Source organism: Diospyros lotus, chromosome 9 (genome assembly GCF_014633365.1).
Source record: "Diospyros lotus cultivar Yz01 chromosome 9, ASM1463336v1, whole genome shotgun sequence".
Taxonomy (NCBI): domain Eukaryota; kingdom Viridiplantae; phylum Streptophyta; class Magnoliopsida; order Ericales; family Ebenaceae; genus Diospyros; species Diospyros lotus.
In genome coordinates this window covers 489504-511232 of record NC_068346.1, presented here as the reverse complement: position 1 = coordinate 511232, position 21729 = coordinate 489504, and the positions used below count along the sequence as shown (strand labels likewise).

The 21729-nt window shown below is 38.6% G+C and overlaps 2 protein-coding genes across 6 annotated transcripts in view; both read left to right on the top strand.

The window, feature by feature from the left end:
• The first annotated feature begins 11427 nt into the window (after positions 1 to 11427).
• On the top strand, positions 11428 to 14423 carry LOC127809617 (LOB domain-containing protein 36-like). Of its 2 annotated transcripts, XR_008025156.1 has the most exons (3): positions 11428 to 11649; positions 12242 to 13103; positions 13791 to 14423. XR_008025156.1 is itself a non-coding variant. In XM_052348556.1 (2 exons), exon 2 carries the CDS (start codon positions 12258 to 12260, stop codon positions 13017 to 13019), a length of 762 nt encoding a protein of 253 aa, XP_052204516.1. In that variant the 5' UTR covers positions 11428 to 11649; positions 12242 to 12257; the 3' UTR covers positions 13020 to 13362. The 2 variants fall into 2 exon arrangements, 1 of the variants encoding a protein (XP_052204516.1); XM_052348556.1 differs by lacking the exon at positions 13791 to 14423 and having other exon boundaries at positions 12242 to 13362.
• Positions 14424 to 15677: 1254 nt separating this feature from the next.
• The window catches only part of LOC127809616 (serine/threonine-protein kinase SRK2I-like), a 30841-nt gene continuing 24789 nt past the window's right edge, over positions 15678 to 21729 (top strand). For 2 of the 4 annotated variants that reach the window (XM_052348555.1, XM_052348552.1), the window contains exon 1: positions 15678 to 16128. In XM_052348555.1, coding sequence (XP_052204515.1) covers positions 15952 to 16128 — 177 coding nt within the window. In that variant the 5' untranslated portion in view covers positions 15678 to 15951. The remainder of the gene's footprint in view (positions 16129 to 21729) is intronic. The other 2 variants (XM_052348553.1, XM_052348551.1) reach the window with 1 other exon arrangement.

Here is a 21729-nt window from a genome sequence, read left to right as displayed (position 1 = left end):
CATGGGGACCTAGAAGAACTTATATATATGGATCAACCTGTTGGATATGTAGACCCTTCTCATCCAGAACATGTTTGCTTACTTAAAAAATCTCTATATGGATTAAAACAATCCCTACGGCAATGGTATAAAAAGTTTGATGATTTTGCATTGAAAGCTGGTTTCATTAGGAGCAACTATGATGCCTGTTTTTACTTTATAATATCTGATGAATCTGTTTACTTGCTTCTTTATGTTGATGACATTCTATTGATTAGCAAATCTAAGGTTAAAATTAAAAACCTAAAGTCTCAATTGAATGACAATTTTGATATGAAAGACTTAGGTCCTGCAAATAAAATTCTTGGCATGAAAATTGAAAGGAATAGAAGCAAATATTTTATGAAAATTCATCAGCATGATTATTTGGAAAAAACAATAATCAAGTTTGGCATGGCTGGCTGTAAACCTGTAAACACCCCCCTAGCTGGACACTTTATTTTATCAAAATCTCAATGCCCTAAAACTGATGCTGAACATATTAAAATGGAAGATATTCCTTATGCTAATGTAATAGGGACTATCATGTATTCAATGATAAGCACTAGACCTGACCTTGCATATTCTATTTCATTGCTTAGCCGTTTTATGTCTAATCCGGGAAAATTACATTGGGATGCACTGAAATATGTTCTGAGATATATTAAAGGTACAACCGGAGTAGGGTTAAGTTATATGAAGAGAGGTGAAAATCTAGATCTTGTTGGGTATGTAGACTCTGATTTTGCAGGTGATCGTGACACTAGACAGCCTATATGTTTTCTCTTGGAGGTAATTGCATCAGCTAGAAAGCACAGCTGCAGCCATTGGTTGCACTGTCTTCCACTGAGGCTGAATACGTGGCTTTGACTGATGCATTCAAGGAAGCCATTTGGCTTCAAGGTATACTATCTGAAATCCACTTACTAGTAAGAAATGCTAACATATTTTGTGACAATCAGAGTGCTATACACTTGTGTAAAAATCCGGTGTACCATGAACGATCAAAACATATAGACATAAAATACCATTATGTCAGAGATCAGGTTGCAACAAGAAAGGTAAGCATTCAGAAAATTCCTACTGAAGAAAATCCAGCCGACATGGGGACTAAGGTGGTGTCAACAGCAAAATTCAAACACTGTTTGGATTTGCTGCATATTGATGTTGGTTGACCTAAAACCAACTAGAGTGATGAAGGTAAAAGGTTGAAGCATGCTGCACTATTAGACAGGTTTGTGTTGAGTCTTCAAGGTGGAGAATGTTGATAGTGAAGCCCCAACTCAAGGCTGCTGGACGGAAGGCTAGTGGGCTTGACCCACTTAGCAACCTCCAGCAGTCTCTTAAAGGATGGATGGCAATTGGGCTTGGCCCATTCAGCAACCTCCTGCGATCCGTTAACTCGATGGCCCATCCAATGCTCTCCCATATATAAAGCTCGGTCTTCGTTTGTTACAACAGCATTCGTCCTTAGCCCTAAATCTGCCGATTTTCTCTCAGAACCGATCTTCTCTCTTGGCTATTTAAAACCCTAGCTGCGACTCATGGAGATACGCTGGCGCTCTCAGATCTCTTCCATCTACTGCTGTCAACCTTACCTTTGGTGCTGTTTGAGTCCTACAGATCTTGTGTGTTGGCTCGTTTATGGTTGTAAGCTATTTCTGTCACTGATTCACATATTTATCTTGCTGTATTTTGTATTGAGCGTTGAGGAGTTGAGGGTGTATATCTATCATCATTATTATAGTGCAGTGAGCTCCCTTAAACCGGAACTCAACGTGGATGTAACCCTATTTTAGGGTGAACCACGGTAAAACCTTGTGCCTCTTCTTTTACTGTTTTTATGCTTGTGTAGCTTCGATTTATCTTGTGGAAACAAACTGTTATTTTTCTTCCTGTGTTAGAGGTGGTTGGGATATTTTGTATGTGTGCATGTGTACGCCCCAGCCCAACAATAAAAGTGATGACGGTGAAAGCAAGGGGCGTTAGGATGCTGAACTGGAAAGAGATCATGGCAATGCCTCAAGTTGCGTCACGAGAGTTGGAATGCCCGTAATCACAATAGAAACTTATTATAGAATGTCAAGAAAGACTAGCTGATACACAAGTGAAGTGAATGCCTAAACTGAATAAGAGAATACAAAATGAATATATAATGAGCGCGCATGAAGAAGAAAGAGAAAGGAAAAGGAGTGGGTTAATGAGACAGCCCCAAACCCTTTAGGATGAGGGCCACGAGGCCGACTTCTTCGAGGCTAAGGTGAACCCGTCACCATGTACTCTGGTCGCAATGTAGGGGGGAGTGTGTCTACACTTGTGATATGAACAAGGATATATGATTATCCACACATTTAATTAATTTAAGTGCAGTCAAAATAGATATATATATATATAGTGGACATAATACATCTGAGGGCCTGTTACTTATCAAGTGTCCAAAGCACTTATCTCTTTAGCATAAATATCACTGAGGGCTATCTCTTGTGGAGATGATGTCAAACTGTTTTGTTAAGAGTTAAAAAAAAAAAAAACAAAAGAATTAAGTGTTATCAACATCACTAATATATCCCCTCTTGTCCACTTGGCACTTCACCTTTGGACTTCATTTTTATCATGCCAAAAGATTACATTCTCAATGAGCAATAATACACTTTGCTTTGCAAGAAATAAGAAGAGTTCTACTACATCCAGTCTCCCATTTGCTTAAGATTTATTTATTCATTTGTTATAAAAAATCCTTCTTCCAATCATAACATAATACCACTTTCAAATTGAGATATGGAATCTTAAAAAGTATAGGACTGGACAAGACTGACTAAGTCGTTCCGAAAAGAGCATCAATACATTAAAAGTCGCTAAGCCCCCACATGCACTTAATTAGACATAGTGGCCGTTAAGTTAGTTTAAAGCTTAGCATGATCTGCATCGTACCCCACTTTGATGCTTTGTATTCGAATGCTTAATGAACGACAAATGAAAGATACCATTTGCGTAATCAAATCATTGAGCCCTTCAAAGCGGCCTTTTAATTAGTTTAGCTAACTTTTCTCTTTAGTTTAATTTGGGTGTGGTTTGGAGATGAAGATTCGTGGGGTCAAATATCAAACTTGCAAATTGGAGAATTCGATCTATGTGCCCTAGCCTATTCCTAAGTCCTAATGATTTGTTCCCATATTAAGCCAAATTATTTACATTATCTCTAATTATATGGAGGTCCCCACTTTGGCTCACAATTTGGACAAAACTTTCAATTATGCCCACCAAATAATTAAAAGGATCTTCTTGTAGAAAGCTTTATTTGGAAAGCTCATATTAATTAATTTATTATTATATTACTAAAATTAAAGGCGTCAAATGGCATGCCCGTTTTGGCCCCACTTTCTTAGTTGTTTTAGAATAATTACATGACACGTTGAATAAAATTTTGATCATCTTATTGAAAATCAAACCTACAATGATTAACACAAAAGATTATTACATTAAACAATTTCTTGTATTGAATAATATAGTGTCTGGATTAAATACCATTTTATATTTGGTATAATAAATTCTGAATGAGGCATAGATAACCTTTCATGGCAAAATGACTACTTGCGCCAAATCAATCCATAGCCACCGAACCATCACCATGGACAAGATACTGCTAGAATTGCCGCTTGCTAGCGACTTTGGTATTACTACCGAAAGGGTCATGAAGGCCATCATCTACTAAGAGAGATAGAGTTATAATTGAATCGAGGTGAGCTAAGTTTTACTGAGTTTAGACTCGGCTCGTGAGTCAGTTTCTAAAGTTCAGCTCGAACTCAAGGTTAGGCTCATTAGAACTTATTATTTTATTTAAACATAATTAATTTATTATTTTATTTTATTATATATACATATATTATATTATTATGTTAAATAACTAAATTAATATATATAATAATTTAAAGTTTAATAACTTTATATTAAATAATATATTTATAAAATTATAAATAAATGTATTAATGTATTTATAAATGAACTTGTTCATGAACTATTTACGAACTTTTAATCGAATATATTTACAAGTCTTTAATCGAGTTCATTAGTATTCATGAATTTCTAATCGGACATGTTCTTGAATTTTAACAAGTCAAATTTATTGAGTTCAAAATTAGACTCAAATTTAACTTGTTTAGTTTAACAAACAAAGTGAAATGAGTTTTTATCGAGTTTAACATTGAGTCAGAAGAATGATTGAGAAAGAAAGAGAAAGGGAAAGGAAAGGAAGCAAGAAGAAAATAAGAAAAAAAAAAGGCTTTCATATATATTAGGGCTAAAATGGTCTAAGATGTAAGTAATTAGTTCCACCAAAGTGGGATTAATTTAGTTCAAGGGAGAAAGGGGATTCTTTACCCACATCACATGGGAACTAGAAGAGGTATTACAAATGTCAGACAATAATAGTACTTCTCACTAATGTTGTAAGTAATATAAGCTATTTGGGGCTTTTAAGTGTCTATATTGTTCTTAATTTTATTTTTGTTGTTGCTGTACCTTTAGCTTTAGGAATATACTAACCGATAGAGTTCTCTACTTGCTTAAACTATTCCTTAAATAGCTCCGGGCAGGCGTCCCTCACTGGTTCCATTTGTTCACTCATCTAATTGAATTCACCTCATGAAACCCAACATACTACTAGCTCATTAACCTCATGAAACCGGAACATTAATTCTACACCATTTCAACCGAGTTTCCAGGCAGTTGGGTGCAGCAAGGAGCAGGGTATCGCACCAGCTTGCTGTCTCAACCCCTCTGAAAGGCGAAGTAGAAGAAATTAATACTCAATCCTTTAGCGGCTGTTATTTTCATATTTTAGTTTTTAATTTTGATTTTGAATTCATTTTTAATTTTGTGTTTTGAGTGTCTATTTTGAGATTGCTGACAATGCGTTCTTTTTGTGTGTAGCGTTTTTTGCGTTTTAAAAATTTTGAATGTATTTGTGATGAAAACAATCAAAATAATTTTTTGTTATTTGGAGTTTTCTTTATAAATTTTTTTTTTGTTTATAAAAATGCATTTTTAGAAATATGAAAGGAGATATCTTTTCATTGTTTTAGAAAACTAGAAACTGAAATGGCCTTAGTTTCTTTCACATTTCCACTACAAATGCAAGATTTATAAGAGTATTTTACAGTCCATAATTGCATCTATATAAGGAGAATATGCATTTCAGATTTTACTTTCAAAGCCTTCTAAAACAGTGTCTGAACATTGAACTTCTGAATACATTCAGGATAATATAAAACGGAGTGTAATTCTACTTACATGATCAATATCAAAGTCGCAACTAGCTAGGCCACGGCATTTTACATTTTCCTGGTTTCACACGACGGGCAATTTGATTATTTGTGTTTTCATTTAGTTTACCAGTCTAGTCCATAAATCACCAAATAGATGCACTCTACGCAAATTTGGGAATATGGAAAGACTGCAATCAACCAAAGCAAGAACAAGAACAGGGAGCCAATACTAAATGCCCTAATAGATTTTGTATATCCTATACACAATCCAATAACATGTCAATTCAAGGATGAGAACAGATGACAAAAACACAGATAATGGAATTATTATCTATACTAATGAACTCACGATGTTAACATTGTGATGATATGGAATAAAAAAAGAAAAAAACACACCTAAATCACCACTATAAACAAAAAGTTAGACAGAAACAGACTAGCGAATGACATCAAAAATAGAAATATATAAAAATTAGCTTGGTACCTACCTCCGGAGATTGAATGCCTGAGAATTGGTCTATATTCAGCACAGCGTACAATGTGCATGAGAATTGGGCTTAGGGTTTCGAGATTGAGAATTGGGGTTTATAGACTTGAGGTGAAAATTAGGTTTGGGCTTGGGCTTGGGTTTATGCAAATTTTTAACCCAGAAATTGGAAACGAGGCCCGGCCCGGGCATGGGCTCAACATTGATATTGTATGATTGGTTGCTCCACTTGGTCGTTTGGATTGGGAATAGTTAATCAGGAGGGAAATTTTCCTGGCATCATCATTTGGGTTCAACGTGGCCTCCTCCTGATCGATTATGCAAGCCAAGTATGAATAATGTATGATATTGACTCAAACAGAAACAAGCAGCAGCTGACAATGATATGATGTTAAAATAAAGTAATAAATAGCCTTTGTATGTGGCTTTATATGTGGCTTTGATGTAGATGCAGATGCGGTTGCTATTTCACGTGGGGATGGCCACTTTGTGGACATGTGGTTTTCATATCATCATCACTGGTTTCCACTAATGAATCGGAACTCACATTAGGCAGCTACTATTGCATAAGCTAGCATAATTTGATCCACTACTTGCTAGCTAGCTACTTCGACTGTGCATGGTGGTGGAAGTGATATATTGGAAAGATCTCCTCTCCAGTAGTTGTTGATGGCAACAGACACATGTATGCACGCACGCAGATATATAGCTAGCTAGCTCTTACATCATCAGAGATTCCATGTCCCTTCTGATCATCCTTAATTTGCCTCTTCTAATTTATACTCCACCAATCATTCATTCTTCATCCTTACTTTGTTTCTGCTCATTATTACTAGTACTGTAAATTGCCGACTTTTACCTAGCTAATTAATTGATTAATGGCTCCTTTGAAGATGCATGGTGACAGTGTGATGGAGCATCGATGGAGGTGGTGCTTGAGGCATTATTCCCGGCACCATTCTGGCCCATCTCGAATCGATCTAAGCTCCAGCTTAATTAAATATTCTTCTTTTCTTAATGAATGCTAATTATGAATTGTGCATGTTTAATTAACTACTATTTCCTATTCTTTCTTCTGCCGATCAACTTAATTATAGTACTTCATCCATCTGCGCGTTAATTTAATTATAACTAGGAGCTGGATGGGCCAGATGCAAGAATTTCAGACTTCTTCGATGTAATAGCCGGAAGCAGCACCGGCGGGCTGATGACCACCATGTTCGCAGGCCGCAGCTCCAAACAAGGAGAACTGTCCCATGTACGACGCCAAGGCTATCGTCGACTTCTACTTGGAGCATTGTCCCGAGATCTTCCCTGAGAGTAGGTTGGTATACGCACCCATTAATTAGCGCGCGGGTGGGGGGTGGGGGGGGGGGGGGGGGGGGGGGGGGGGAGGAGTTAACAATTTCTTTTCATTCTTCCAATAGTGAGGAATATATAGGAAAATGCAGAGGCAACAATGAAACGCAGAGTTATTAGGTAACCTAACTTCTCATGCACGGAACCTTAATTAGTCCCAGCCCAAAAACAGTAACTTCCCATGCATGGACTAACACTGACTTAAGTAATTTATTTACACTTGGGTAATTCTATAACAATAAAAAACCTTACTAAAATTATCTTACCTAACCCCACCTGGGTACCCAAGGTAAGCGTGTTGATGTGCCCGAAGTAAGAGTTCCAAATTCGAGTTCTCTTTAGTGTTCCAAACTCATCAGTGGCATATTGGCGTCATTCGTGCGTGGGTTTTCCTTTCTATATTAACAACTATCAAAATATAGATCATATATAATTGCATGCATGACACTGACTGACATATATAATTGGCGTCACGTGTGTGTGTGGCTTTGAAGACTGAATTAGCTGTAATGTAATGGGTGTTTGATTGTTTAGCCGGACGACGTTCACAAAGAAGGTGACAAGCTTGTTAGGAGCTTTCAAAGGGCCAAACTAAATAAGCACCGTGCAGAGGCAGCCTCCAAATGGGGTCTCCTCAGTTGGCTCTACGACAATGGCTCCACGCCGCTGAGGACGGACGTCTTCTCCGACGCAAGCTCCGATATATCTCCGCCATCTTCGAAGCCCTCCATTCCGAGAAAACTACGTACCTCCGCACTCGGGTAATTATTTAAAACGCTCCCATTAATTAGTTGCTGTTAATTAATAACTTCAACCGTGACGGTGGTGGGTTGTTGGGAACCGATAACACAAACCTTAGGGTTTTTTACAATTTTCAATCTCAGACTCTCGATAGACAAAATAGGAAGCAAAATATTCATACACAGAACTGAAACGAAAAACGAAAACTGAAAAGGGGCACAAAATTTTTACTGTGGTTCACCCAAATTAGGGCTACGTCCACGTTGAGCTCTGGTGAGAAAAAGCTTACTGAACTATGAATAGAATCAAAGATTACTGATAGTGTCTTTTATATACTTATTTTGGTTTATAAACTTAGCATTTATACATTTAATGAGCATGATTTCTACTTAATTTGATTCCATATATGGTTATGTAGATGTGGAGCATGTGTTGAAGACAATCGGAGCATAAAGTGATGATGATGTTGCATTTTTGGAGCTAAAATGGCAGTAAAGGAAAGATCAAAGGCCCATTCGGGGTCGAGGATGATGATGTCGCAAAGCGCCTGAAGAATGACGTCATTGGTGAAGTGTTGGAAATTAAAGAGAAACGGCTCATGGTGCTGTCACGCAAAGTATTGTGTGGTAGGATCGTGGTAACAATTATTTTCTGTGGCTCACGGCCTTATCGCGGAATGCATTCCGTGATAAAGCCGTGGTTGAAGAAGTATTATGTGGCTCACGACCTTACCGCGGAAAGCATTATGTGGTAAAACCATAACAAGATTTTCATTCTATGGCTCACGACCTTATCGCAGAAAGCATTCTATGGTAAGGCCGCGATAAGGCTTTAAGCTTCGTAAAAAGGCCATTTTGAGCCCGTTTCCTTTCAAATCAAGTGGAGATGGGCTCTCTCAAGGGGCACGACTTTGAAGACCTAAAAAGCATTATATAAAAAAGGATTTTTGAGAGATTTGGCAGCTTTTTGGAGGAGGAGAAGACGAAAGTCGAGGAAGAGGAAGGAGATTGTCTTCAAGATCTTCGGTTTTTGATTTTATTTTTCTGTTTTTTCTTCTCTCCAACATTATGAATTTTGTTTTTATTATTCTTTCATTGGTTGAAACTATGTTAGGCTAAGTATTTTGTGGCTAGGGTGATTGATGAAACCTAGTTCAATGATGGTTTAATATAAAAGTATTTGAGTTTTATTATATTCTTATCTTTCGGGTTGATCGTTTGTTATGCACTAATTCCATTTTGATGCTTGGCCGCCATTAGAACGTATTTGTGATCTATATTGCTTTCGAGAGATTTAATATAGATTAGCACTTGGTAATAAGTGACATAAGGTTCAATAATAGGTAGAGATACCGTTATGCTTTGTGAAATCTTATTTAGATGATCATTGTTGATAAATGCATGCTTGTATACTTGCAGATTAATTAGAGATAATTAATCTCATATGTAAGTATAGATTCGATTGACTATCGAGAGAGACTTTTGATTAACTTAGGATCATCGATTTTCAGCTAAAAGCAAAAATTATAAAATCCGATCATTGAAAGATTAAACCAATTAAAGAACTACGGTAGATTCATGAACCCTAGTGTATTAGATTTCTACATTCAAAAACCTAAAGAATTATTTTGTGTTTTCCATTTAATAAGTTAGTTTTAGTTAATATAAAACTTGCAGTGAGTATTATTTTAATTGTGTGTGGCTATTTAAAGTTAATAGTGGTTAAAGTAGGGATCAAAAGCTAATTCTCATGGGAACGATACTCTATTCATCATTATATTATTTGTTACGATTCCGTTCACTTGCGGGAAAGAATAAGCGAACAATTACACCCACATTCAACCCTCTCAATCACTCTGTACAAACGATGGTTCGAAAAACAAAAACTTGTCCTATATTCACTTAATACAGATTAAAGGTAACACTTATCGAACCATAGAACATAAACTATACAAAACATTTACAGAAAGAGAAATAGAGAGCAAACCAGAGAACCTTAGCCCGAAGATAGGAGCCTTCAACAAATCCCCAGATCTTTCTTTCTCTTTACTTTTCTTCTTCTCACCTTTTTTCGTCTTTCTTCGTCTAATCATTCACATCTCGAGGCGCGAGGTTAAAAGTGATGAGATGAATGGCTGGGATCGAGCGTCATAAAGCACAGATGGATGGCTGAGATCAAATCGTGCAAGCACGATTAATTATTCCAATAGAAATGGCAATAGAGAAGGCAACCAGGCTGGAGAGAAATCAACAAGGACAATCAAGCGCAATCAAGAGGCAGGGGATGGTTGCCACGTGCTGCCATCCGACAGCTACCAAATGGCAGTTGCAGCACGAGCCTTCCAATCTGCTACACCTTACGACGCAGTTTGCAGCTTCACAAACAACATGGGTGGTGGAGGATGACACTGACACGTTAACAGGAGATGCGTCCTGGTTGATACAGCAACGAAGGAGAATCAGCAGAAGCTTGTGGAGATCGGATAGAAGTTGCTTGAAGAGTCGGTTTCGTCCTGCGGAGGGAGAAGGTACTAACAAGGAAGCTCTCAAAGGCTTTGCCAAGCTGCTCTCTCAAGAAAAGAAGCGCCGCCAAACCAATCAATTGATGACATCCATCCCATTACAAATTAAAATTGAAATTAAGAGGCATATACATACACATATATATGTATGTATATACATGGCATCACCACATCCACTCTGCAACTCCTTGTCCCTGACGCCATGCATCTTAATTAACATTAATTATTGCTGGAAGAGGAACAATAATCTTAAATCATTCATAAGAACTTAAAACAAAACATGGATCATGCGAGAGAGAGAGAGAGAGATAAAATTTAAAATCTGTATGATTAATTTACCCTATATATATATTAATCATAATTTAGTAAATATCATTTTTTTACAAAAAATATAATGATCTAATTTCTTTTTTCTTTTCCATTTGTGTTCACCTATTACTTATAAAGTAAGATATTTATTTATAATTACAAACATATTAAAGGGTGTGTTTGATAGCATTTAGGTGGAAAGGAAAACATTCTCCAATTTATATGAAAACAAAAATCATCTCTCTCCTAAATAGAATTTTTTATAGAAAAGAAGTAAAAATATGTTTTAATGATTGTAACATGGAATTTAATTCCATGAAAAATATAATGTATCGAATATCAAAAATAAAATTTAATTATTTAAATATGACATTTTTTTTTATGTATTTTTCATGTTATAAACACACGCCCTAATATTTCTTTATTTACGTGGGTGGGTTAAAATTGGTTGGTTGTTGCTATCATTGAATGAGGGGGGCATATGGGTCAATAGAGGCGAGTAGGGGAGGACAAATGCGCAACTCAGGGCCAGGGATGCATTCCTTTCAATCAGAAGTCCACGGCTTTGATTTCGACAAAGTGCGATCCAACGGTCAACATGGCTCTGATTGTCTCCGCACATGCAACCAAATGACGTAAATGCCATCATCTTTTGCCTAATTGCTTCCCATCATTTTCCGTCCTCATAAATTCCAATTTCTCTCTTGTCTCTCTCTAAATATGTGAAAACAAACACGTACGTACATGGATGGGATAACTATTCCCTACTTTCTTCTTCGTTTCAGGGATGGATCTTGAGACTTGAAGATCGGATCCAGCACACTCCAACCCTAGACCCTCATCTCTCCCTCTCGATCGCTTCTTCGCTTTGTGTGATCATCTGGTTGCGGCGGAGTCATCGGGGATGATATAGACAGAAATAACCGTCGACGACGTCGGACTCGAATTAGGTGACATGCACTTCGATCGTCTGGCTTCTTCTTTTATTTTTTTTTTTTTGTTTTTATTTCCTTCTCTGAGTGGCTTTTGGCTTTTGGTTCCTTGATTTTGTTTTCTTGTTATTATCATCATGAATAATATGGGAGGAGTTTGGTACGAACAAGGAAACTTTTTTAATTTGACGCTTTGGGTCGCTCTGAAAAGAGAAGATTTTTATGATTTGATGCGTTTTCTTTTCTTTAAGATTATTTTGATTTCTTTCACTTGAAAGAGATTTTAATGCCAAACCAATCTGGAGAAATCGCTGTTTAATTAATTTTGCCAGGAGTTTCTTGCATCTCAAGTAGATGATGAAGTTGAGGGAGAGAGAGAGAGAGAGAGAGAGAGGGAGAGATCAGTTAAGTTATGCCTGGTAATTAACAAGAAATGATCTGAATCTGAATTACTAATTCGGATCATTTCTTGGAACCATTTATATATTACTTCGAAGGGTCGATTCTGCAGTTCCTTTTCGCCGTTGTTAAGCCTCCCATTTTTGTATCAGAAACCGCTAAATCTTTGGCGAACGCGTTCATCTCATTTGGCTTGACATTACATTCACAGAGCTGTAGAAACCAGGATGTCGTCGTCGAGCTCTCCGTGCGCCGCCTGCAAGTTGCTCCGGAGAAAATGCACGCAAGAATGCGTTTTAGCTCCCTATTTCCCGCCCGACGAGCCCCAAAAGTTCGCCAACGTCCACAAAGTATTCGGCGCCAGCAACGTAGGGAAGATCCTCAACGAGCTCAAAGCCAGCGACCGCGAAGACGCCGTCAATTCCCTGGCCTACGAAGCAAATGCCCGCATCGAAGACCCAGTCTACGGGTGCGTCGGTCTCATCTCCATCCTCCAGCACCGGCTGAGGCAAGTCCACAACGATCTCTACGCCGCCAAGAAAGAATTGGCCAATTACATCGGACCCTCGGCAATGTTGCCCATCTTCCAGCAGCCGGGCTTCGTTCCACATCATCCAAACAATCCCTCTTCCTCTTCATTTCTTCCTTACAACGTGCCGCCGCAGATGATGGGTCCGAGCACCCAGTTGGTGATCGCCGAGCCGCAGCAGCAAATGCTGGAGGCCCAGCAGCAACAGGAGATGTTGCGGGCTTATCAGCAGCAACAAGAGATTGTGAGATTTAACAGTGAGTATGAACCGGGGGTTTGTGGAAGTGGTGGCTTCAACCAGATGGGCGGTAGTTCATATGAAAACCCTTATCAGATTTCGGAGCAGCCACAGGAGCAAGGTCAGCATCATCTTCACCTTCAATTTCAGTCGCAGCTTGTACTTCAGCAGCATCAGAGGTCCGGGAGCGATGAGGATCGAGGCATTGGGCCTTCCTGTTGAAGTTATTGATTAATTTGGAGCTCTCTCGCGTCAAATGCCTCTGCTTAGCTGCTTAGTCATTCCTTGGACAAAATTCAATTCCGGGTAATTTTCCCTGTAGCCTTTTCTTCGTTTTGGTTTGAACGCTTGCTGCACAGAGAAAGGAAGTGAAGTGGAAGATAGCTGCTTTTGCATTATTTATTGGTATGTTTTAGAGGAAGTTGAAAGCCAAAAATACTCTTTAATACACACAGTAGCAGGAGAGGTTGGATAAGAGAATTATTGTCTTTTCACTGCCAAGAGATGTGACATTCTGTAATCATAACTGCTACCTACCTTCTACAATCCCAATTCAGATTTTTTCCTAGCCCTATTTAATTTGCTAGGCATTTCTGGAGTTCAAACTTTCTTCAGTAAGTGCATGTTCTATACACACACACACACACACACACACACATATATATATATATATATTCTGCCAGAATGATCAAGAGCAATGAATTTAGGGTTTCATTCATCGTGACCCATGAATCGTCCGGCTGACACAAACTTAGTTTAATCAGTACTGTGGCCTTCTCAGGGTGATAAAATCTGCTGTTGTTTTGATTATGGTTTACGTACGCATTCTTATGATGTCTGATCAGCAGCAAATTACAAGGCACGATTTGGGCTCCAATATCATTATTCTTTGCCTGCGCGCGATCGCGCACACACACACATTGGAATCTCACAATTTCCATAAGCACTCTTACTCTTCCACTACAGGTCTGTTAATTAATTTGCCGTGTGCAGCTTATTTGTACCTGCCTTCCACATAACGTACGAACAAAGCCAAGAACAGAGGTGTTCAGTGTTCTTATAATGGTGTAGTTGGAAATTTCCAAGCAATTTTATGTAAATTACATTTTGTTTTGGGGGGCTTGAAGAAGAGACTTAATTTGTCGATGGGGAGGCAGCAAAGATCTGTAGTCTACATCTACCGGACCCTCTTCTGTTCTACTTAATTAGAGATCTAAGCTTCGATGTAAATAAGCATTCAATTAATTATGGACTTTTATTTTAAATTTCCATGTGTGAGCAACCAGCAGCTTCTGTTGAAACATTGCCAGTGCTTCATTATTGCCGTCCCAAGTCACCTACATTTTATGCACCCCAAGGAAGGCCAATGGATCATCACTCTGGCTGTAGCGCACTTTGCCATTTTGGGTTAGGACTTGTTCATCCGTAGATGAAATGATTTATAATGTTGTCATTTTGGCAAAGGAACTGAGTCTTTGTTTTTCTTTTTTTCTAAAGAAGATGAGTAATCAATAAAGTAGTACTGTGGAGGGGGGCTTAGCAATTGCGACATAAAACTATTGATGACTTCACACTGCTCAGTGGTTTATCCTTGTTTGCCCGCAATAAACTGCATACTATTCATGAAAACCAATAATTTTGCACCCCACCTCGTCTAATAAGGATCGATCTTCACCGATCTGGCTTTTGGCCTCTTGCAAGGTTTGCTATTCACCTTTTGGAGTTTTGTCCCCAATCATATTCCAAGGGTCACAGGAAATGGCTTTGATGACCATGTGCATATTTCTAATTAATTTGTTGTACACTTGCTAGATCCTGCCGTCCACTTCCATTGTAAACTATGAGAGCCGGAGCTGGCACTAGAGACGTACTATTCTCATCTTTCGTACTAGCTTTGTCTACATCATCAAGCTTGTTTAAAGCTTTGACCTTTCCTTTCCTTCTTTTTGGTACAATTCAACTGGTCTAATCATATCCTTTTCTGCTCCATTACAAGTGTTATCTTGCAAGCAACTAAATATGACTCTCTTGATATATATACAGTCTAGAGATACAGATCGATTCATCAAGCCTGAGGGGGGCCGGGTTTCCATCTTGATTAATATGGTTAATAGGTAGCATAATTGATAATTTTCCTTCTTAAACTTGTATATCATATGCCTTCTTCCCTCAAATATTTGCTTCCGTATGCATATCCATGTCTTTTGACTTTGATGGTTAAAAAATGATACAGAGAACACACACACACACACACACATATCCTCTGAATTGGAGAGGGCATATATATTTGCAGCTTGTCTTTATTTTGTACCAGCCATGGTGACATGGTCCATGGATGGATGCAGAGTTTGAATGTAGCAGTTGTACCACTGCCCATTTACAGTGTGTACGACTCTTATTATGTATAAATAGTGATTGCCAGACAGCATCGATCCCCACTCCCAATATTTTCTGTTGATAAATTAATTGAACGGAACAGGACCCCACCCCACTATATATCCTATTCAGATAAAAAAAATGCATTTCTTTTTTAATAAGAAAAGAAAAGAACCAAGAAGGGTAACGTGTGATGACCAAGCAGGCCAGGTCCGGCCCACGACAACGAGGATGGCTTTCGGCCCAAAATTATTCAAAAAGGAGTCATAATAATAATAATAATAAACATTGCAGACAGCAGAACAGAAGAAGCCAACAAAAACTAAACCTGCAAGGCAGTGAGCGGTGTCTCTATCAACCGTACGAAGAACGTCGTCGTTTCATGTGGGCAGAGGTCATGAACGACGCCGTTCCGCCCGGCGCCTCATCCTGCTTTCGAACAAAACAACAAGCTGCTGCTGGCTGCTGCCTTGTCTAAATCGCCTTCCCCTCTTCTCTGCTCAGCCGCTTACCCAACCCCCAGGTTTCAACTTTCAAATCCGTTGCCGATAACAGAAATCTCTCTCTCTCTCTGTGGCTCCCAAAACTACAAATTCAGACGAATATTAAGGAAATCAAGCACAAGTACAACCGCCTTTCATCTCTATTCGGCTCTGATCGGGTCACCGCCGATTCAGCGGCGTCATATGATATGATCCGTTCCTACGACGACTGCCGCTGAGACGAGGTGGTTTGGCGAATTTGCTGTGATGTGAATTGACGCAGGAGAGCCGCCAGAATGGATCGATCGACGATTGCCGTTGGAACCAGCATGGAGATGCCGATCATGCACGACAGCGACCGCTACGACTTCGTCCGGGACATCGGCGCCGGAAACTTCGGCGTCGCCAGGCTCATGAGGGACAAGCACACCCAAGAGCTCGTCGCCGTCAAGTATATCGAGCGAGGCGACAAGGTGAGTCGCTTGTTTTGTCTGTGCTTCTTTATAGCTGCTTTTCACTGTCTTGCCCAACTTAGTGGTGGGTGATTTTGGGAATTTCTGCTTTCTTGGGTTGTTGCTTACATTCGATGCGGTTGTGAGTTCGAGGTGCCTTTGAAAATTTGGAAAGTTTGTGTCTTGGGGATTTTTGCCAGATATGGCAGCGCTTTTGACTTTTTTTTTAGATATTTTACTGAAATTACCGGTTTCCGCCCGTAATTTCCATGAGAATTTGATTTTTCCGCTGACGTAGGATGTTAGAAACTGAACTACTCTACTGTACTCTATTTGGTTGATGCATCGCATCAAAACTCAGAGTAAATAATAGGGGTGGCCTTGGACTCTCTCTCTGCTTGGTTGTGAGAAATACTTGATTTGAATTGACTATCCACAGAACAACTCGAAGTTTATTGGTTTTTCAGAATAAGAAACAAGTGGAAGACTGCGAGTTCCACTTTGCAGCACTCCAGCTTTTCCTTGTTGAAATATAAATACAATCACACACAACTTCTGGTTGAATCTTGTTCTTATATATTTCAAACATGATTACTCGGGATTAACTGTTTACTGATAATTTGGTACTAGATAAAATTTAATGCACACTTATTTTATCAAAGGGTCAGCTATATTTGCTAGCCTACAAGCAATTAAACTTCAGAGGAGAGTTGACACAATCAGACGTAGGATGACTATATTGGGCCTGTTTGTTGCAACTTAAAAGCTGTAACTTTTAACTTCTAGCTTCAAAAAAGTGGATATGTAGTGTTTGTTTTAACTTTTAGAATTCTAGCTTATAATTTTTACTAGTTTTTAGAAGGGGTAGAAGCTGGCTTTTTCAAAGCTGGGGTACCCCAACTTTTACAACTTCTAATTAAACAGTTATATTTTTTTGATAATTTTGCCCCTGTTTTTGATAAAGAATTACTCTTATGTCCACGCAATCAAGGGTCTCTCTTCTCTACCGCCATCTCTATTTTCAAATCTCTTATTCTCTCTCACCATCTCCCTTTCTCTCTATACACTAATTAATTTTTTTATAACACTTGGAACTTATATATATACACTAATTAATTTTTAAATTATCATTTTATAACTATTAAGGGTATTATAGACAATTATACAAAAATAAGTTATTTTACAGCTTATGATATCAAACACCACAACTGTTTAACTACAACTTCTGAAAAATTGTAACAAACAAGTTCACAACTTATTCTAAGTTTTAGAAACTATAATCTAAGAAGTTAGAAGTTATAAATTCTTTAATTAAGGTACAACAAACGGGGCCATTATGCATTCTTAGTATGTGTTTGAGTGTTTCAAGAAATTTGGCAACCTTATTAGTAATTCATCTAGCATTTTGAGTGGCAATGTAGTGTCTTTAGTAGAATATTGGTGTTAGTTTTCAAACATATGAATTAAAAGTCTATAATCTTATCATTTCAAGGAAACCTATACTACCGCATCCCAGTGGCTATCACAAGGAAACTGTAAAAATTGACTAAGAAATAAATGTCAGGCCGAGTGATAGTGAGATAATTAAGTTTTCCGACTAGCCTGCGGTATCTCCCATGATCTACAAGAGGCTCCCCCTGTCCTAGTAAGAGCTTTACATTAGGGTCCATAAGACAATCTATAGGTTTACAATTAAGCATCCCAGTTTCTTCCAGAATATCTAACACATGCTTTCGCTGAGAGATAATAACACCAGAACTGGACTGAGCAACTTTTATGCTAATAAAGTACTTAAGTAACTCCAAGTCCGTAGTCTGAAAATGATGGAAAAGATATTTCTTCAATTGAACAATACCATTCTGATCATCACCTGCAATAATAATATCATCCACATAGACAACCAAGTATATACATTTCTTCTGTGATGTGTGTTTGTAAAAAACCAAAGGATTAGACTCACTATGAGTTATACCAAAGTCCTGAATGACAGCATTAAAGCGACCAAACCAGACTCGAGGAGACTGTTTCAACCCATATAGTGAGCGACAGAGTTTGCAAACCAGTCTAGACTCCCTTTGAGCAACAAACCCGGGAGGTTGCTCCATATAAATCTCCTCCTGAAGCTCACCATGTAAGAAGACATTCTTAATGTCTAGCTGATACAACCGCCAGTGGCGCATAACTGCTATAGAGAGAAACAAACACATAGAGGACATCTTAGCAATAGGGGAAAAAGTGTCACCATAGTCAAGACCATAAACCTGAGCATACCCTTTGGCAACCAAATAGGCCTTAAGGCGACATATCCATCAGGACCCACCTTGACAGTATAGATCAACCGACATCCGACAAGAGATTTCCTTGGGGGTAAAGGAATCAAATCCCAAGCACCATTGGAATGCAAAGCAGTCATCTCATCGACCATTGCTTGTCGCCACGCCGGATCAGAAAATACCTCACTAACGGAATTCCAAGAATTCTTGTTATACGTTCGTTCCAACCCTCAACCCTCTTTTCTAGATTCATCGATATTGAATCAAGCAAATGCACTTCTAACACTTGTTCCACTTTTGGAAGACCTTACGTTATCACCAGATCTTGATTTTTCATATATAAATGTAACTAATGTATCTCCTTCGTAAAAGATTTCCTCATAATGACCATGAACGGTTGCTCCTGGAGTGGCTAAATAGGGCTTAGCTGATCTTATTACTACAGAGTCAACTTAAACAATTAGAACTTGACCCGATTTTAGATGGGGCCCGTTTTTGGCTATACATACATTTTCACAAATAAACTGTCCAAGACTTAGAGGATAAGGAAGATACAAAAGCACAAAAAGGAGACGAGAGACGGTGATAGCTAAGAAAATTATAAATGGAGTGAGGATTGCAAGAAGAACGGGTACCTTTCCGAAGGGCAATAGGAAGCGGATCCTCAGAAGGCAGGGTCGCAGCAGGTGGAGAGACTGTAGCAGGATGTGAGGCAGTAATAGGAGTCGCTGAAGTTGTAGGAGACACTGGAGAAGGCTCAATAGCAACATCTCCACCAGGATGAGATCGAGACTGATGATACCGATGATAAACCTACAATGGGGTAGGAGAAGTAACAGGGAGAATAGGAGTAGGAGGACTCGAGGGAATAGGGATTGCCTCAAAAATGGGTTCACACTCGGAATAAAGCAAAAAGTAGAAAGGATATGACTTAAAGAAGGTAACATCAGCCAAAAGAAAATAGCGGTGGGTGTCAAGAGAATAATACCGATAACCCTTCTTAAGGCGAGAGGAACCAAGAAAAATACACTTGATGGACTGAGCAAACAATTTATCTTGACCAGGAGACAGGTTATGGACAAAGCAGGTGCAACCAAAGACACGGGGAGGAAGAAGATATAATGGTTGATCATGAAACAAGAGAAAGTAAGGAATTTGGTGCTATAGAATCGAGGAGGGCATCCTATTAATGAGATAGCAAGCAGTGAGGACAACATTAGCCCAAAAACGAAAGGAGACATGATGATGTAGAAGAAGAGTGCAAGCAATTTCAATCAAATGTCTATTTTTACGCTCAGCAATCCCATTCTGTTATGGTGTATAGGCATAAGACAACTAATGCAAGATCCCCTGAGAAGGCATAAAGGTAGTAAAGGGAATAGAAAAATACTCAGGAGCATTATTACTGCGCAATACTTGAACAGATGTATGAAATTGCGTTTTAATTTCAATACAAAAGGATTCAAAAATTGAGAATAACTCAGAACGATTTTTTATTAAATATAACAATGTGAAATGAGAATAATCGTCGATGAACGTTACAAAATATTGAAAACTCAAAATAGACACAACACGACTAGGACCCTAGACTTCAGAATGAACTAAAGCAAATGGGGACACAGCCTGATTATTGACATGCTTTGGAAAAGAAGTGCGAGACTGTTTCCCAAGTTGACAAGATTCACAATGAAAAGACGACAAACTGGACAAACTGGGGACCATATTTTGAAACTTAGCCAAACTAGGATGTCCCAAACGATTGTGGAGAAGAGCAGGACACTCAGTCACTGAGCAAGCAACGGGAGATGCTGGAAGGTTGAGATGATAACGACCCTGTCACCCTACGACTCACATCCAACGGTAATCATCTATCCCATACCGCGATCCTGGATAGTAATAGAATGGTTATCAAAGGTGATAGAACAATTTAAGGCACGCATAAGTTTACTGATAGAGAAAAGATTAAAGGGACAATGAGGAAGATAAAGGACATAATCTAAAGGCAGAAAAGGTAAGGGTTTGGCAGTGCCAACAGCTTTAGCAACCGCTTTAGACCCATTGGCTAATGTTATAGAAGGTAAAGAAATAGAATTAGTAAAATGACAGAACAAATGGGGATTATCAGAGATATGGTTAGAAGCACCTGAGTCTAAGACCCACGGTCCTAAAGAGGATAACTGAACGAGACAGGCAGTGGAGTCACCAGAGTAGGCGATAGAAGCAACTGTGGATAAAGATTGCTGGGACGTCTTATACTTGAGATACTCATCATAGTCAGCCCTAGTGAGAAGGATAGATTGCGGTGGATGACCATCAAATAACTCAGATCGAGGACCATCAACATGAGCAACATTAACACGAGGAGGGTGGCCATGCAACTTATAACACTGTTCCTTAGTATGCCCCCACTTGTGACAGTAGTTACGCTTGGGGCGTTTGCCCCGATTACCACAATCTCCTCCCTGTTCTCCACTACTTTGAACCTGTGAAGCCATAACTGAATGATAACTTGTGGAAGAGGTAGGCTGTAACGCCCCACTTTCCGAGTGCGTTATAACTTAAGACAATTCTGGGATAATTTTTATTTTTTTATTTTTTTTATACTACTAAAATTAAGACTAAACCATATCATTGCTCTTATCCATCTCAAAATTTCCATTCATTTATCTCCAATGAGAATTATCATAAACATTAAATGCGGAAGCTAGAATCGAACCTAATATCATAACATTAATAAAAAATCAGCTCTTACATCACGGGAATATAAATTTCTCAACATGACTTAATACATAACATAAGTTGTCAACTAACATTAACCCTAAATAGGGTTTTACATCATCATTTCTCAAACGTTCAGAATTCGAAGTAGCAGAACTTAAATACATTAGCTACATAACATACATTCAACTGATCATACAACTCATCATGCACTTTGCTAAGTGCCATTACATGCCTCATTCATCCTCGTTTCTGCTACAATCTTCATTTGAAACGTTTGAATATTTCAGGGGCAAATGCCAAGTTAGATGATGAATCATCTAGGGGAACAAAACATTTAATGCTCATGTATGTATGCAATACACATAACATCATAACTCTTACGTTTGAGTCGACTGTACCTTAAGATTACCTACAATTTTTTCAGTCTCCTTGCTAGACCGGGGTGTATGGGTGCACCCTTGGCAAAGTAACGGAGCCAGTACCTAATCCCAAACCCATGCAACGTATGACCGTGAATCTCATCATGCTCATATGCATATTTCATAAATCAAACATATAAATGTAATCTACATGACATAGTCACATCAAGGCATGACAACATGATAAAATCATTTATGTAAAATTAGGT

Excerpts from the sequence above, each read along its gene's own strand:
- LOC127809617 (XM_052348556.1), top strand. The coding sequence starts at position 12,258 with ATGTCGTCGTCGAGCTCTCCGTGCGCCGCCTGCAAGTTGCTCCGGAGA.